Source organism: Acinonyx jubatus, chromosome F2 (genome assembly GCF_027475565.1).
Source record: "Acinonyx jubatus isolate Ajub_Pintada_27869175 chromosome F2, VMU_Ajub_asm_v1.0, whole genome shotgun sequence".
Lineage (NCBI taxonomy): Eukaryota > Metazoa > Chordata > Mammalia > Carnivora > Felidae > Acinonyx > Acinonyx jubatus.
In genome coordinates, this window is record NC_069394.1 from 34,733,872 (window position 1) to 34,749,378 (window position 15,507).

Here is a 15,507-nt window from a genome sequence, read left to right on the forward strand (position 1 = left end):
CAAGCTTTGTAAATTTCCCAACAAATACTTTCTCTTTCTGCCCCATACCTATTTTCAGTTGTGACACTTCTTAGCAGATTCCACTTCAGGTTGTACTGAATTGATTTTCTTAACTTCTTTGAAAATATTCTCCACTCTAGGTATTCCAGGCAGACTATTCACAGAGGCTATTTCCTCAACCCTTTCAAACTTGGCATTGACTTCTCAAATAAACAATTAACTAGTATCAGTAACATCAACTCATCAAGAGCCGTAGAAAACCACTCACCGTTATTTTCTTTGTTTTTTAATTGACTATTTATGTCACCCCAAAGTCCTCAATTCTCTAAGCAGTTGTAGAAAATCGAACAAACACATTTCTTTTCTCTGGACATATTTCTGCAGCGGTTGTGACCAAACGTTATTTAACTCATTATCGATAGTTGTCTTTCCTTGTTTGGCTAACAATGGGCCGCTCAAAAATGAGCCACTTTGGTTGCGGGTCTGTTTTCTTGTTTTATGTCTGCGACGAAATTTTCCTATCATGAGATATGCCATTTTAAATTTCCTGACTTTTCTGGTTGTCGCTTTCCTGTGAGTTGGGAGTGCTGTGATGCGTGCTTCATCTAGCAATGCTGGTATGTACTATATTCTTTTAGCACAGCTACGGTGTGATCCTCTGCTTTGCCATCAGATTCAGCAATAACCCACACTCCACTGTACTTCAAACATGTGACATTCCAAGTCTACTTTTCTTTTTTTGTTTATTTAAAAAATTTTTTTAAATTTTATTTATTTATTTGCGGGGAGAGGGGAGGGTAGAGAGAATGGGAGAGAGAATCCCAAGCAGGCTCCGTGCTGTCAGCAAAGCCTGACTCGGCGAGGGTGGTGGTGGTGGGGGGACGGAGGTGGGTGCCAAGGGCTCGAACTCACAAACCTTGAGATCATGACCTGAGCTGAGATCCAGAGTCCGACGCTCAACCAACTGAGCCACTCAGATGGTCCTTTTTTTGTTGTTTATTTTGACATGACTGGTATACACATATATGCACATATTATATATGCATAAAATAACAAAATACATTTAATGCCACCACACTGCGATGTGATTGACTCTGAATATGCTGTTGAGTCATAAACGTGCCACTGCATTTTGTCGTGCACCATTGCCATGCACTTCTGAGTCAAACTACCTGGAGTTGTGTCACATTTCACAAGAGCGTAGTCCTCCACAAGATTCTTCTCACTTCGGACACCAGTCTCAAGCTCTGGGGTTTCCAGGTCATCCGCACTTCTGACCAGCCGGCTATAAATTTAGGAGCTCTCACTATCCCCTCAGGTTCAAAAATTCACTAGAATAACTCACAGAACTCAGCAAAGTGCTATACTTACGATGACTGTTTTATTATAAAGGATACAAATCAGGACCAGCAGAATGCAAAGGCGCACAGGGGGAAGTTTTCCCATTCCCAAACGTGAAGTCGTCCATGTTCTTAGGACATGTCGGTCTCCCAGCATTTCAATGTGTTTCAGCAACCAGGGAAGCCCATCTAAGGTTCGTGTCTAGAATTTGTAATGGCGTCTCATTACACAGACACGATTGAATCAATGGCCAAGCAAATTAATTCAAGCTCCAGCCCCACTTCCTTCTCCAGAGGTCAAACTGATATCGAGTTCCTCAAAAGGTTCTAATCACATGGTGTGGCCTGTCCCCAATCTGTATCATCTCATTAGCACAAACTATCCAGGGAGGACCACGTGTCACCTCTCTAGCATAAACTACCAGGCTACACCACGAATGACAAAGACGCTCCTATCACTTGGGAAATTCCAAGAATTTACAGGGTAACTTCCAGGAACCAGGAACACAGGCCAGCCCACCTCTATCACACAACAGCCACTGAGCCACAGTGCAGATCGGTGAGGGTGCCACACGCAGTCTCTGTTGCATCTTTTCAGCCCTGCCTTTGCAACATGAGAGCGGCCATAGCTGAAACATAAACAAAAAAAAATGTGTTCCAATAAAACTGAATTTATGGACACTGAAATTTGAATTCCCTATGATTTTCATGTATCATAAGATATTCTTCTCCTCTTTGTTTTCCAACCATTTAAAAACACGTTCAAATTATCCTTCGCTCACAAGTTACAAAAACAGGAAGCGGTCAAGATTTGACCCATGGGCCATAGTTTATGGACTCCTCTCTCATTTAGATAAAAGATTGACAGACTATAGCTTGTGGGCCAAATCCTGCCCACTGCCTGCTTTTATGGGTAAAGTTTTATTAGCACAGCCTTGCCCATTCGTTCATGAATTGTCTACGACTCCTTTGGGACTGAATTGAACAACAGCAACACACACTGTGGCCTTCAATGCCTAAAATATCTATAGTTTGGTCCTTTAGAGAGAAATTGGCTGACCCCTGCTAGATCAGCGAAGAGGGGGAGTCCGGGTACTGCATTGAATACATTGACTTTGTTGCATCTAATCCTGTTAACGCTGTTAGGTAGGAGGTATTATTGTCACCTTGCAAATGGGTAACTGAAGCTTAAAGAGGTGAAGGAACTTGTCCAAGGTCACACAGCTTATAAGAGTTGAAATTGGGTTCAAAGGCAGACTTTCTGGCAGCTGGTGGCATTTCTTGGCTTGTGGCCCCATGACTCCATTCTCTGCTCTGTGTCATATTGCCTTCTCCTGGGTCAAATCTCCCTCTGCCTCTCTGTTATAAGGATACTTTGTGATTGCATGTAGTGCCCACTTGGATAAGCTCTCCAGCCCAAGATCCTTAATCACATCGGCAAAGATCTTTCTTCAGTAGATGGTAACACTTAGAGGGTCCAGGGATTTGGACCTGATTGTTGAGAACCATTACACAGCCTCCTAAAAGTGGTAATGCCCAGTATTATATGGGTATTCTAAAAAATAGGTGCTCTCTCACACTGCAGTCGGAGTTGAAGTTATTAACACATTTCTTCACAGCACGCTAACCTCAGTTTGCCTCTCCAGGTCCACTCTCTACCCTACTGCATCTTTCTGTGCCTGGGGGCTGACCAAGTGTGACCCAGGGCTCTGGCCTCTGGCTGGGCCCTGCTAATGAGAATCATGGGAAGGACCTGGGAAGCATCTTCCTCTGCTGCCTTGATTTGCTGTATCTTTGCACTGAAAGGATCCTATCAGGTGACCCTTCCCATAAGCTACCCTCTCTAGCTTCTGGTAACTGCTTCCTCTCTGCCCCTCAAGCCCAGGGGTAATCTCTGGGCACTGTACCATCAGACGTCCCTCAATTACCCAGTTTTAGTGTGCCACCTGTTTCCTGTCAAGCTTTAACTTGTGCTGGCTGTATGTGTCAGATCAAATACCTATTTATAAGAAAGTTCATTAGCAGAATTATTTATAATAACAGAAACTCAAAACAGCCCAAATAACCAAAAGAGGAGATTGGTTAAGCAAATTATGGTCCCTCCACATAGAACATAAAAATAAATTAACAATCATATTGTAAAAGAATATTACCGAAAGGATAAAATAGTCACAGTATATTCCTAAGCAAAAAACCCCACGAAACTGTATATATAATAATGTCCCATTTCTATAAAGAAAAAAATTAATGAGGCAGAAAATTAAAACGATACATATTACATTTTAATAAAAACGTATCTATATGTGCTTGTATATCTTATACATAAAATATGCTTATTTTGTCACGCGTGTATGTTATATAACATGTTATATAATGTAATCATGTTACATTTATATAATATGTACTGTATATTATTTAGATTTGTTACATTAGATATGATGTCACTTTTGTAAAGGATGATCTACATATCTAATTGTACATGTTTTATGTCAAGTATATTATATATAACATAACACATACATATGATAGAAACCATACATGCATATGTATATGCATGCATGAATGTATATTTCTTCCAGATGTGGACTTCAGTCCTTTGGGCTTGAAATAGAATAGGTTGCATCTTCTAGTTCACGTTTACGTGAAGTTCAATATACGATGTCCTTACTCAAGGTTTATCCGGATTCCCAGCGGCTCACAACTTTCTCCAGGCTCTCCGCCCACTCAGGTTTCTTTTCCCCTTTCACTGCCCCAGCTCAGACGTGGGACTCGGCCTCTTCTCTGGAATTGGAGACATTTGGGATTTCTCCAAAACCACGTGCACAAGGCAAATGTGTGGGTGGTGGACTTTTTCTGAAGGTTCAGAGCACTAGGTGGCTACCTTCCCCGATGTCAGCAGCACGTCAGGCGCGCCTGCCTCTCAGGCTCTGCCCGCAGTGGGCGCGAGCCGGGCTGCACGGGGTGGTGGGCGTGGCCGTGGGCCGCCTGCGTGGGTGTGGCCACTGGCCCAGCCTGAGGCTGGACGCCAGGCCCGAGCAGGCCCTCTTTCTAGGCTCCCCTCGCATCAGTTTCCCCCACCCCGTGTTTATCTCGTGCTCTCCACCGCAAGATTACAGCCCAGGCCTCCTTGGTGACTCTAGCAGCGGTCACTCTGGGCCAGAACCGACCAACCAGAGGAAAGTGAACCGTGAGTCCCTCCCCTCCGCTAGTCTCTAAAAGGGAAGCAGTGAGCCGTGTGGGCGCAGGTGGGCACTTGAGTTCTTGCTTCCCGCAGAGACTGGAGCAAATCCCCGCTCACCACCGACAGGCAGTGTGATTTGGGGCACGGTTTTTCATGTGCCTCCGTTTCCCTACCTACCAAATAAATATGACAGTAACAAAAGGGTGCTGAGTATTAAATGAGTTAAATGCAGAAGAATATCTTTGGACTTGGGGGTAGGCAAAAGTTTCCTCGAGTTAATATGTAAGGAGTGCCCAGGATGCTTGGCACCAAGTTAATACTGTTAAATGTTAGCTATTTTATATATTTTTTTCTCCACAGATATGTTTTATGCATCACCTACCCCTCCCGTGAACACGCGGGAGTGGCCGCTATAATCAATTTGTTTTCAAGCGAGGTGTGTGTTAGCTACATCTAAAATATCAGAGGAAAATATTTCAACACGTGGGAGGTGGGATTACGGTGTTTATTTTTTCATTGTCTTTGTGCTTTTTCAAGAATTCCTAGTTTTGTACACTGAGCATTTGTTATTTTTGCAACTATGGAAAATGCGAGTTTTCAAAAGAAAGGCGCGTGAAGCCTCTTGGGAGGACAGTGAGTGGTGTAGGTTAGGAGAGATCTTTCCCCTGTGTGTACATAGATTAAACCCTCAAGACTAGGCATGGCTTCTTGGCTCCTTGGGAAATGGGTAGACCTTTAAAATTAATGGTTCCCCACTGTTTGCATTTCATAAGAAATCTGTAATGACTTCTTGCTCTTCGGACTTGCCATTTCAGCATCTTAAAAAAAAAGAGAGAGAAATTAAAGCGTAAGACTCGATTCCTTTTTACAAACCAAATTGTTCTGAAAACTTCCCCTTCGATTCCTAGATTTTAAGAGGCTTAGCCTGCTTCCTGCCCCCTAATTGCTCTATTAATTTAATCTGCTCAGCGTCTCCCTAGAGTGTAAGTCATGGGTCCTCAGGGCTAGTTCTGGCTGGTTCTGGCTGCTCTGGTCTCTTCCACAGAGTTGCACTGAGCTGTTCTACATGTTACCCTGAGTTCTATTTTGCTGGCTGTTTCTTTCCAAGAGGGTTTCTCCTGGCCTAATTAAGTAAGCTCCGGTATTTGCACGAAGTTGCACATTAAGTGAAATGATGTGCGCTCATTTTCCCTTTCTCCAGCAGACACCTGGAGCTACGCATTCGTCCTAATTTTCCTGTTTTGGATCCTGATCATTTCTCTTGTGGGCACTCAGTAGCTTCATGTTTGTGTAGCACGAATCGGTGCTTTGCATAAAAAGAGACCCCAAGCAAGTTAGTTCACTTTCGTTTCCTTCCCTGTAAAGTGGGGATAAAAGCCTACGAATTAGTTTCCTAGGGCTGTTGTGACAAATGGCCACAAACACAGTGGCTTGAAACAATGGAAATCGATTCTTTTCATAATTTCAGAGGCAAGAAGAATTGAGGTGTCAGCAAGGCCATCCCCTCCATAGTCGCTAGAGGAGAATCCTTCCAGCTCTGATCTTCCTTGGTTGGTGGCAACATAACTCCCATTGTCTGCCTCCAGCTTCATGGGGCCTTTCCCGTGTCTCCTGTCTCACGTCCTCCTTTCTCTTCTGAGGTCGCCAAGTCTTCCAGTTTAGGGCCTACTCTAAATCCAGAATGATCTCATCCCGAGATCCTTAACTTGGATTACATCTGCAAAGACCCTGTTTCCAAATAAGTTCACATTTACGGGTACTTGGGACTATGATTTGGACATATCTTTTGGGGGGCATGCTATGCCATTATTACAGCCTCTCTACCTTTCTGAGTTGCTGTGTGAGTATTAAAAATGATATGATAATATACATAATGCAGCTACCACAGAGCCTGATGCACAGTAGGTACTCAACCAGTGGTCATCTTTTTTTTTTTTTTAAAGTTTATTTATTTTTGGAGGAGAGAGAGACAGAGTGTGAGCAGGAGAGGGGCAAAGAGAGAGGGAGACACAGAAATCGAAACAGGCTCCGGGCTCTGAGCTGTCAGCACAGAGCTAGATGTAGGGCTCATACCCTCAAACTGCGAGATCATGATCTGAGCTGAAGTCGGATGCTTAACTGGCTGAGCCACCCAGGTGCCCCTCAACCAGTGATAATCTTAATAATTACTATCGATAAGTGAGTGCTGTACTTACATTGGGACTAAGCCTATCTCTGCCTTAGTCCACTTGCTCCTGACAGTATCTCTCCAAAGGAGATAATGCCCCATTTTACAGATGAGCAAACTGAAGTTTCAGAAGCCTAGACGGGATAGTAATAACAAGTGGAGTGGGACTCAAACCCAGGTTTTTGTGACTCCGGAGCCTGTGCCCTTCTCTACTGCACGCAGTCACCCCAGTGTTGCCTCTTTCTACTCCTCTGCTGTGACCCGACACCTTCCTCTCACCCCCATCACACTTCACACTCTGACCCAGAACTATGGTGGGAATAATAAGCAACGGAGAAAGAGAAGAAAGAAGTTTCTTTCTAGAGGTTTCCAGACCTGCTCGAGTGTCCTGGTGACATAACAGCTGGCTTGCCCCAGGGTGCATGAGCTGTGAGAAGAAAGTCATAGTGCCTTTTATGTGCTCACCTGGGAAGTCACACATGACTTCTGCCACATGTATTTGTTGGAAGTGAGTCACTAAATTCAGCCCACGCTAAGGGAGAGGGGGATTTGGTGTCACCCTTTGAAAGAAGGATCAGGGAATCTGTGGACATATTGGAAACTCCCACACTCCATGAGAAGAAGATGGCCTTCATCGAAGAACTTAATCTGGTGATTTAAGTCAAGTTAGCTATGCAAAGGTTCAGGAGCAGGGGCTGAGGAGAGCACGATTGCTCCACATAAACAAGTGGGAAGAATTTGAACTATAGGTCAAGTGAAGGGAAGAAGGAAAGAAAGGAAGTGAAGAGAGGGAGCATGAGCCCGGCAAAGACTTGTGAGAACACGGTCTCGCTAATATGTTTGATGTTGATCCCCCCTATTTTGCCAAGCCAATAAACTTTTCTTTTCTTTTGTTTTCTTTTCTTTTGTTTTCTTTTCTTTTCTTTTTTTTGTTATTTATTTTGAGAGAGAGAGAGAGCGCAAGCAGGGGAGGGGCAGAGAGAAGGAGAGGCAGAATCCCAAGCAGGCTCTGAGCTAGCCCTGAGCCTGATGTGCGGCTCAAACCCACGACATGAGATTGTGACCTGAGCTGAGATCAAGAGTCAGATGCTTAACTGACAGAGCCACCCAGGTGCCCCCAATAAACTTTTCTACACACACACACACACACACACACACACACACCACTTTGTGTGAGATGCTTTTAATGGCAGTTATGAAACGGGCAGAGTTTCAGGTCTCCGTTGATGGAGTCTAAGCAGGGACCACACTTGAGGACAATAAAGCCCATTTGCAGATTTACCCTGTGTTACAGAAGCGGATGCTAGAGGCCAGAAGGCCCCTGGGAATTACCAGAAACCTTGAGAAAAGCAATGACATTTCCATGAGCTTGGAAGGGGAAGGAATTGTAAGAAGCAATTAGGCAGGCCCTGTCCTGGAGTTGTTACTAAACACAATGCACAGAAGAGGGCTTCACCTGGGAGGGGCGAAGCCTGTCCTAATTTCCAAAAGCAGCTTTCAGACGAGAGGATGGGTACCAACTCTTTGGAGTTAAGTTTGCTCTTAAGGGTCTTTGGAGGATTTAGTGTTTTTGACAAAATCCTAAGATGCTGTTTTGTTTTTTCTTCATTATTTCAAGTCATTTGCTTCCCTCTTCTATAATGATTGGGGATGGGGTATTTCAGGGGCTGCAGGCTTAATTAGCTCTGAAAAATAAATTTAATGTCGCTCAACTTCAGGCATGATGTCAACATTATAGTCCCCGTCATTCTATTTCATGTAGTTACTGGATTTGTACATCTCTTTGCTTCCAAGAAACATAAAGCCCTATTGAAAAATCTCTTAAAGAACATCCCTGATATTTTAATATTTAACGAAAACCCCTTTGACAAGGAAAGTCTCCAAAGGAAAGAGGGTTAATAGGAGGAGAGAGCATTATGAAGTTCAAATGTTGAACATTCCTCCGAGACTCTATTTGGCCAAGTCATTACACATTTAAAACTCATGCCTGGGTTCTTTCTTATAAGTCACTATGCCCATCAAGGGAGGGTCTTGACTCTCCCTGTAACCCCAGTGCCTGACACGGTCTATACACTATAAATATTTGTTGACTTGGGCATTCGTAAGAGATTATTAACACTTAGAGACTAATTGGGGTCTAGTTCTAGAAAATTCCCAAAGGTAAAAATACTTTGGAATAATGAAGTCCTTGATCAAAGTCATGAATTTCCTTGTCCCTCACTAATTTGGATCAAGAGGAAGGCAGAGGGGGCAGTTCCCAGGGTGGGATTTGGGGGGAATGTGGGGGAAGATGGCATAGGGTTGGTGCATCTGTCCATGGTATGTACACACATTGAGATTAGTGTTTTAAGACATCCTTTTGCCTGTTTTCAACAGTTTTGCTGCTGAAGTTCCTTCAAAATAACTGAATGATGAATAGATTTTGAAAGAAGTCCATCACCCACTGAATGAGATACTGTCTTGTAGGACCCTCCCTTACTTTTATCTGCAAGGATCCCCAAATAGATGTTGCATTCCATGAGAAGAAACCATATTTTTCCCATCTCAAGCCCTACAGCAGTTCATTCTGGCCCCACCCTCCCTCCACTGGTAGGCTCTTCTCCAAGTGCAGTGAATATCTCCTGCCTTCAGGTTCAGTGCACTTGCCTAGCTCCTTACATAGTGGAGGCGTCAGCTGGAGCCTTCTTAGCCCTTAAGACACAGAAGGAATTGTCTCAAGTACCCCATTCCACAGACTTTGGAAAGCCTGGTGCCTTCTCCAAGCACATTCTGCGGGGGACCTAACTTCTGGCTTACCTCTTGTGCTGACCTGCTGTTCCTGTGAATTAGTTCAACTTAGGTTGTATCTTGCTGCTTTGGGTAACCCAAATGTGAGACTCCACTATTTCCTTATTTTCTATAAACTCACATGGCCATATCTTTGGGTGTATGGCAGACTGTGATTTTTGCTAAAAATTCAGGAAGAAGGAAGGCTGGGTATCACAGAAAATCAGACAAGTTGCTTTTACTCATTCTTTTTTTGTCTGTCTGTTTTTTGTATTTTACCTATTTGTCTTGAGAGAGACTGAGAGAGTGTCTCAAGGGGAGGGGCAGAGAAAGAGGGGGAATCTCTGTCAGTGTAGACCCCATTGTGGGATTCAAGAACCATGAAGTCATGACGTGAGCTGAAATCAAGGGTCAGGTGCTTAACCGACTGAGCCACCTAGGTGCCCCTAGTTTACCCATTCTTTATAGCCTCCTTGGTCACGTTCTTAAAAACATCCCTCTGCCATTTCTGCTGCCTTCGGCCAGGTTATGTCACTTCCTCTCCATTTTCTTTCCTTCTCCTTGCTTCTTTTCCTTTCCTTCAGGAGAAAACAAAACTACACAAAAATCACCCCTACTCCCCACAAATTCTTCCCATTTTCTGGGCCTCCCTTACATATTCAAGGACACACTGAAGTTTTAAAATTACTACCCCCAAGAAAAGGCTTTTCGTAAACTCTAAGACAAATCAACCGTCATCCTAGTTTTTGTCAGGATATCAATTAGTAGGGCAATATGGTGATGGTTTAGCTTTCTAGTTACTCTGATTCCCAGTTTCTCCGTCTATAAAATGGGAATATGACAGCACGTGCCTCATAGAAGGAATGTGAGGATGAGTAAGTTAATGTGTCAAGTCCTTAGCACAGTCCTTGGTACAGGATTCACAAGAAAATGTCACCTATTCTTACTAGCTCCCTCACTTCCTGGTCACTGAGGTCCTGTTCAGACAGGAAGGTGCAAATCAAGTGCCAGCACCCCCGTGGAGACTTCTGTGAGCTTTCCCAGCCTGAGCTAATCAGTCTAGCTCCCTCCCTCCACGCATTCTTGTGGCACTGGGTTTACACTTCCCTTCAGGCAAGGAGGAGTGCTCAGATGCATAAGGCAAGCCTTGAAATGAATTTACAGTCTGGAGGGAAAGAAAGATGTGGGCATATTGAAAGGGAATGACGCAAGGAAGCTACAAATGAGTGGAGGAGGGACGAGCAAAGAGGTACAGTTGCCAGCTTCAGGGTCTGAAGGTCAAAGTCAGCAATGTGATCATGTTGCCAGTGTTGTCAGCCCTGAATGCCATTATGCAATTCTTCTGTCAAGTTTTCGTCTGTTTGGAAAGTTTACCATGGTGCAGTTTTAGGGCTTGCCACTGTTACACTGTGTTGATTATTTCAACATGTGTCTATCAGTCAGGACCTGAGCAGGGAAGCAGAACTACTATGAGTTATGGGATAAGGAATGTATTATAGGAAATGGACCTTACATAATTTGGAGAAGAAATGGGGGAGCAAAGGCCTGGAAAGGGGAGTTGAAGAATCAGAGAAAAGTCACTAACCAGCCCTGGCTTATTGGGAAATGTGGAAGCCAGGCAAATCCAGCCACTGGAATAGACTTGGGAGGGGGGTGGGGGCCGGGGTAGAGGTCTACGGGGGATGGTTGGCTCTTCGTGATAGCTGCTTCTGTATGTTCATAGCATCTGCTGGCAGGCCTGAGGTTGCTGCTGGCAGAGCAAGCAGGTGGGAAGGAGGGCTGGAGGCAGCACCGGGAAGGATGAAGCACACTGGAACTTGCCAGCATGTCTGTCTGTCCATTTCTCACCACCTCTTACCAATGACCGCCTTTCGACTGTAATGGTACCTGCTTCATTTCTGCTTTCTAAATTTCATACCACTTCACTTATGGCCCACTCAACCCAGAGTCACACAGAGAAATGAGTTCTAGGAAACAGCTCCCAGTAGAACAATCCAGTACAATATGTATTATGAATCTCAGTATTCACTGCAAATTGGAAAAATGGCTGATGGCTAATTTCTACTTCTTGGAACAAAGAATAAAGAACAAAGAGGGAAAAGTCATAGGATCTGGGTAAATGGCAGGGTCAAATTTTAGAACAGACAGTCCATAATCAAACTCACACATATGTAGACACAGAATATATGACAGAACAGTGGGGAAAAGATAGTCTTTTCAGATAAATGGTTCTGGGTCAATTGGATGTCCAAATGGAATAAATAGTAATCTTGACCTCACCGCATATATAAATATCAATTCTAAGCACATTATAGATCTAAATGTAGAAGATAAAACAATAAATCTGCTGGGGTGCTTGGGTGGCTCCCCAGTTAAGCATCAGTTAAGCATCCGACTCTTGATTTTGGCTCAGGTCATGATCTCACAGTTGGTGAGATTGAGCCCCTTGTTGGGCTCTGCGCTGACAACGTTGAGCCTGCTTGGGATTCTGTCTTTGTCCCTCCCCTGCGTGTTTGCTCTCTCTCTCTGTTCCCCTCCACAAAAAATAAATAAATAAACATTAAAACATAACAATAAATCTGCTAAAAGATAAAATAGGAGACTAACTCCCATGACACATTACCCCAATTGGGTAAGATTTCCTAAATAAAACCCAAAATCACTTCTTTGTGGAGAAAAAACACTTCTTTTTGGAGAAAATGTAGAACGATTACAAAGTACAGTTGTTGGATGGAGTATACATTAATTCATCCACTTTAGAATACTGTTTGATGACGTCTACGAATGTTGAATATATTCACACCCTATATTCCAGCAATTTTGCGTTTTGATATGTACCCAATATAAAGATGTATGTAGGTTTACCAATGTATTTATCTAAGAATGTCCATAGCTACTTTACTAATAATCAAAACCAGGAAGCAAGCTAAATTTCCATGAACAAAAGAGCAGATCAATACATTTTGGTGCATGTGTGGAATGCAGCAATGAAAACGAACAAACTACTGTTTCATGCAACAACATGGATGAATTTCACAAGCATAATTTTAAGCAAAAGAAGCCAGACAGAAGTGAATATACAGTGCGAGACTCTATATAAAGCTCAAAATGGGTGAATCTGTTATGTTAGAAGTCAGGATAGTGGTTTCCTTTACTCATTTTAGTAGTGGGTGTGGATGACTGAGAGATGTTATGAGGGAGGCTTTGGATGAACTGGGCATATTCTGGGTTTTGATCGGGAAGGTGATTATAACCTCTGATAATTCGTTAAGCCACACACGTATGACTTAGGCTTTTTGTATGTGTGTTTTACTTCAGAAATTTTTTAAAGCTTATTTTCTATTATCTAAATATCTTATTATTATCTATTTTTATTATCTAAAAGCTTATTTTTAGAAAAGCTTTTACAATGCCCTGGCTATCCACCACCAATTGTCATACCTAATAGCCTTTTTCTTACCTTTTGGCCTTTTTCTTACCTTTTGCCTCTTTTATCCCTCCTACATTATTTCCTACCCTCTGGCTCTAAAAATGCGTTTCCTTTCATAATTCTTCCTGCACCTGGCACACCTAGCTTTATTGCTCAGCAAAGATTTCTTGAGTATCTGCAATATGCCAAGCACTGAACCAGGCCTAGAGTTCATGATGGTGAGTAAGCTAGCAAAGGTTTTGACCTCATGGGGCTCCAGCTTCCAATGGAAAGAAGCTTATAAACAAGAAATTGCATCATAACTGACTCTTCTTGAGAAAAATTTTGGTCTTCCCCAAAGTTCCAGATTAAAGCCAGCGTCTCACAATCTGTTGTTTATGCCCACTAACGACCTCATCACTCCCTGCATCATTGCCATTGCTGGGTAAGACCTCAGCATCAACTGACAATTTCCTCCACCCTCCATCCCGAATTCTGCCTCATCCTGCATACTTCTGCTTTTGAAACGTACACACCCATTCTTCCTCATTTCCAGGCCTGTTGCTTCCAACCACTCTGGAGTCCTTACTCCTTCTGTTTCCTCCTTGTTGTAGGGTTCCTTTACAAAACTAGAAGCCACTTGAGCTTGTGTAATCAGAACTCGGGTTTGGAACGCCAGCAAATTGTTGAAAAATCTGGAGAGGGCATTTGAAACAGAGCTTCCGAGACCCACCCACAACCCTTGGAATCCTACTATCTCTGTCACAAAGTGGCAAGTGACTCCTGTCACTACAGAAGCTCCTCAGATTAGGAAGCAAGCGATCCCAGCACCGTGTTGCCTCTGTACCGTCAACTGTCAGAAAAATGGATCTTTGTCCAGAAGTCCAGCTACAAAGAAGTGTGTGAATTATAGTTTCCAGCTTGCCAGCCTTCATGGTACAGGTTAGAATGGGTGTTGAGCGCGTCGGTCCTCACTGCCTCCCTCACCAACTGGCTAGACTTCGAGTTTCCCTGCTCTTGCCCACCATTTCCATTCTCTTTATTGCTTCTGACTCTGATTATTATCACTCCACAGCTCCAAAGCCTGCTATGACTCATCCTCTCCACTGAATCACGTTAAAATGCCCTTACTTGTCATTCAAGGCCCTGTGTGATCCAACCCCAACTTGTTTTTCTGTTTGTATATCTTACTCTACTCTTACAATTTCCTTTACACATTCTGCTCTTTCCCACCTTGAGTCTTTGTGCATCCCCTACCCCTTCCCACAGTCATTTCCCATTAAAATACGTAATTTATTTAGACGTGGTGTCTGAAGACAGAGATGTGGGCTGGAATCTTAGCTCTGCCTGGGAAAACCAGATCACCCTGAACTCAAAGCCTCAGTCCCCTGCCCTGTAAGATGGAGGTAATAATAGTACCTACTTTATAGGCATGTTGGAAGGACTGGATGAGATCAGAACCCAAGTGGCTGGTGCATGCCCTCCACAGATGGCAACTACAGTATTGTCCTCTTTAGCTTTGCACCCCCTTACTCGGGTGCTCAGTAAATATTTGTGCAATGAATGGACAAGCCAAACCAAGCAGCAATGTTGACCTCAGCTAACCTAAGGTCAAACCAGGATGCTACTTGTCCCCTTCCTGGTCAGTATCAAGGCCCTGGGCGGGGTCAGTTTATAACACCGGTATAAGCAGGTGAAGAGTTTCCACTTGTTTTTATCAGATCAGGAGAAATAAAAGCTAAGAGTCTTAACAATTAGGCTGGGGCACAACCCCAGTGTAGGCCACAGCATGTTACTAGTGCCTTATGGATTGAACACAGTTTAGGAGAGATTCTCCTCCCAAGCCTTTCTGTGGGGGGCGCTCGTCTCAGTGCTTGGGGAAGGGGCTGTCTGAACACAGAAAGTGGGAGGAGACAGGAGGTCTCCCATCAGGTACGTTCCCATCTGAGCCCCAGTGGAAAATATTCGAGTCATCTCAGATACTGCTGGAGGAGTGAAAACTGATCTGCTCCACTTTGGAGATCCATTTGGCTGTATTTATTAAATATGAAGATGCACATACCCTATGGCCCAGCAGTTCCGCTTCTAGGTCTCTGCCCTAGGAAGACGCTCGCACAAGGAGACTCGCTCAAGGAGATGTTTATCAGATCCAGGAATTAAAGCAACCTGAACATCCATCAGTGACGAATGCATGACATGTGCATTTAAACATTAAAATAGCAAATGGAAAGGCGTGAACTAGGTTTTTATACATCACTGTGGATAGACTCCAAACGTGTAATTTTGAGCGAAGAAAACAAGTTGCAGGACAATGCATTCAGAATGTTACCACTTAAATGTTTAAGAGCAATATATAGATTGTTCAGGAACACATACCTGTATAAGCTTTAAACAATGGGCTGAAGGGATAGAAGCTGAATTCATCGTAGTCGTTACTTTCATAAAGAGGAATTTGGTCAGGAATCAAGAAGACCTAAATTGTATCTATAATTTTTTTCTCTTTTAATTAAAAAAAAAAAAGCCTTAAAGGACAAATATTAACAACTGAATTGAGGCTGAAGGTATAAGAACTCTATTCTAAAGGAGAATATTCTTCTCAGAAACAAAGGCATGGCTGTGAGTCTGATTCGGGGTTTATGTGTGT

The 15,507-nt window shown here is 43.4% G+C and overlaps 1 protein-coding gene and 1 long non-coding RNA gene across 2 annotated transcripts in view; one reads left to right on the plus strand and one right to left on the minus strand.

Moving 5' to 3' along the window:
* Positions 1 to 1,091: 1,091 nt before the first annotated feature.
* On the minus strand, positions 1,092 to 7,304 carry LOC113600632 (uncharacterized). Its single transcript, XR_003421719.2, has 3 exons — positions 7,064 to 7,304; positions 4,009 to 5,339; positions 1,092 to 1,969 (listed from the first exon to the last, which is right to left on the minus strand). It is a non-coding gene; the product is annotated as an uncharacterized LOC113600632 (long non-coding RNA).
* LOC113600633 (uncharacterized) overlaps positions 3,923 to 15,507 on the plus strand; it is an 83,731-nt gene continuing 72,146 nt past the window's right edge. Inside the window, exon 1 of the mRNA XM_053208244.1 lies at positions 3,923 to 4,527. Within this exon, the coding sequence (XP_053064219.1) occupies positions 3,999 to 4,527 (529 nt within the window). The 5' untranslated portion in view covers positions 3,923 to 3,998. The remainder of the gene's footprint in view (positions 4,528 to 15,507) is intronic.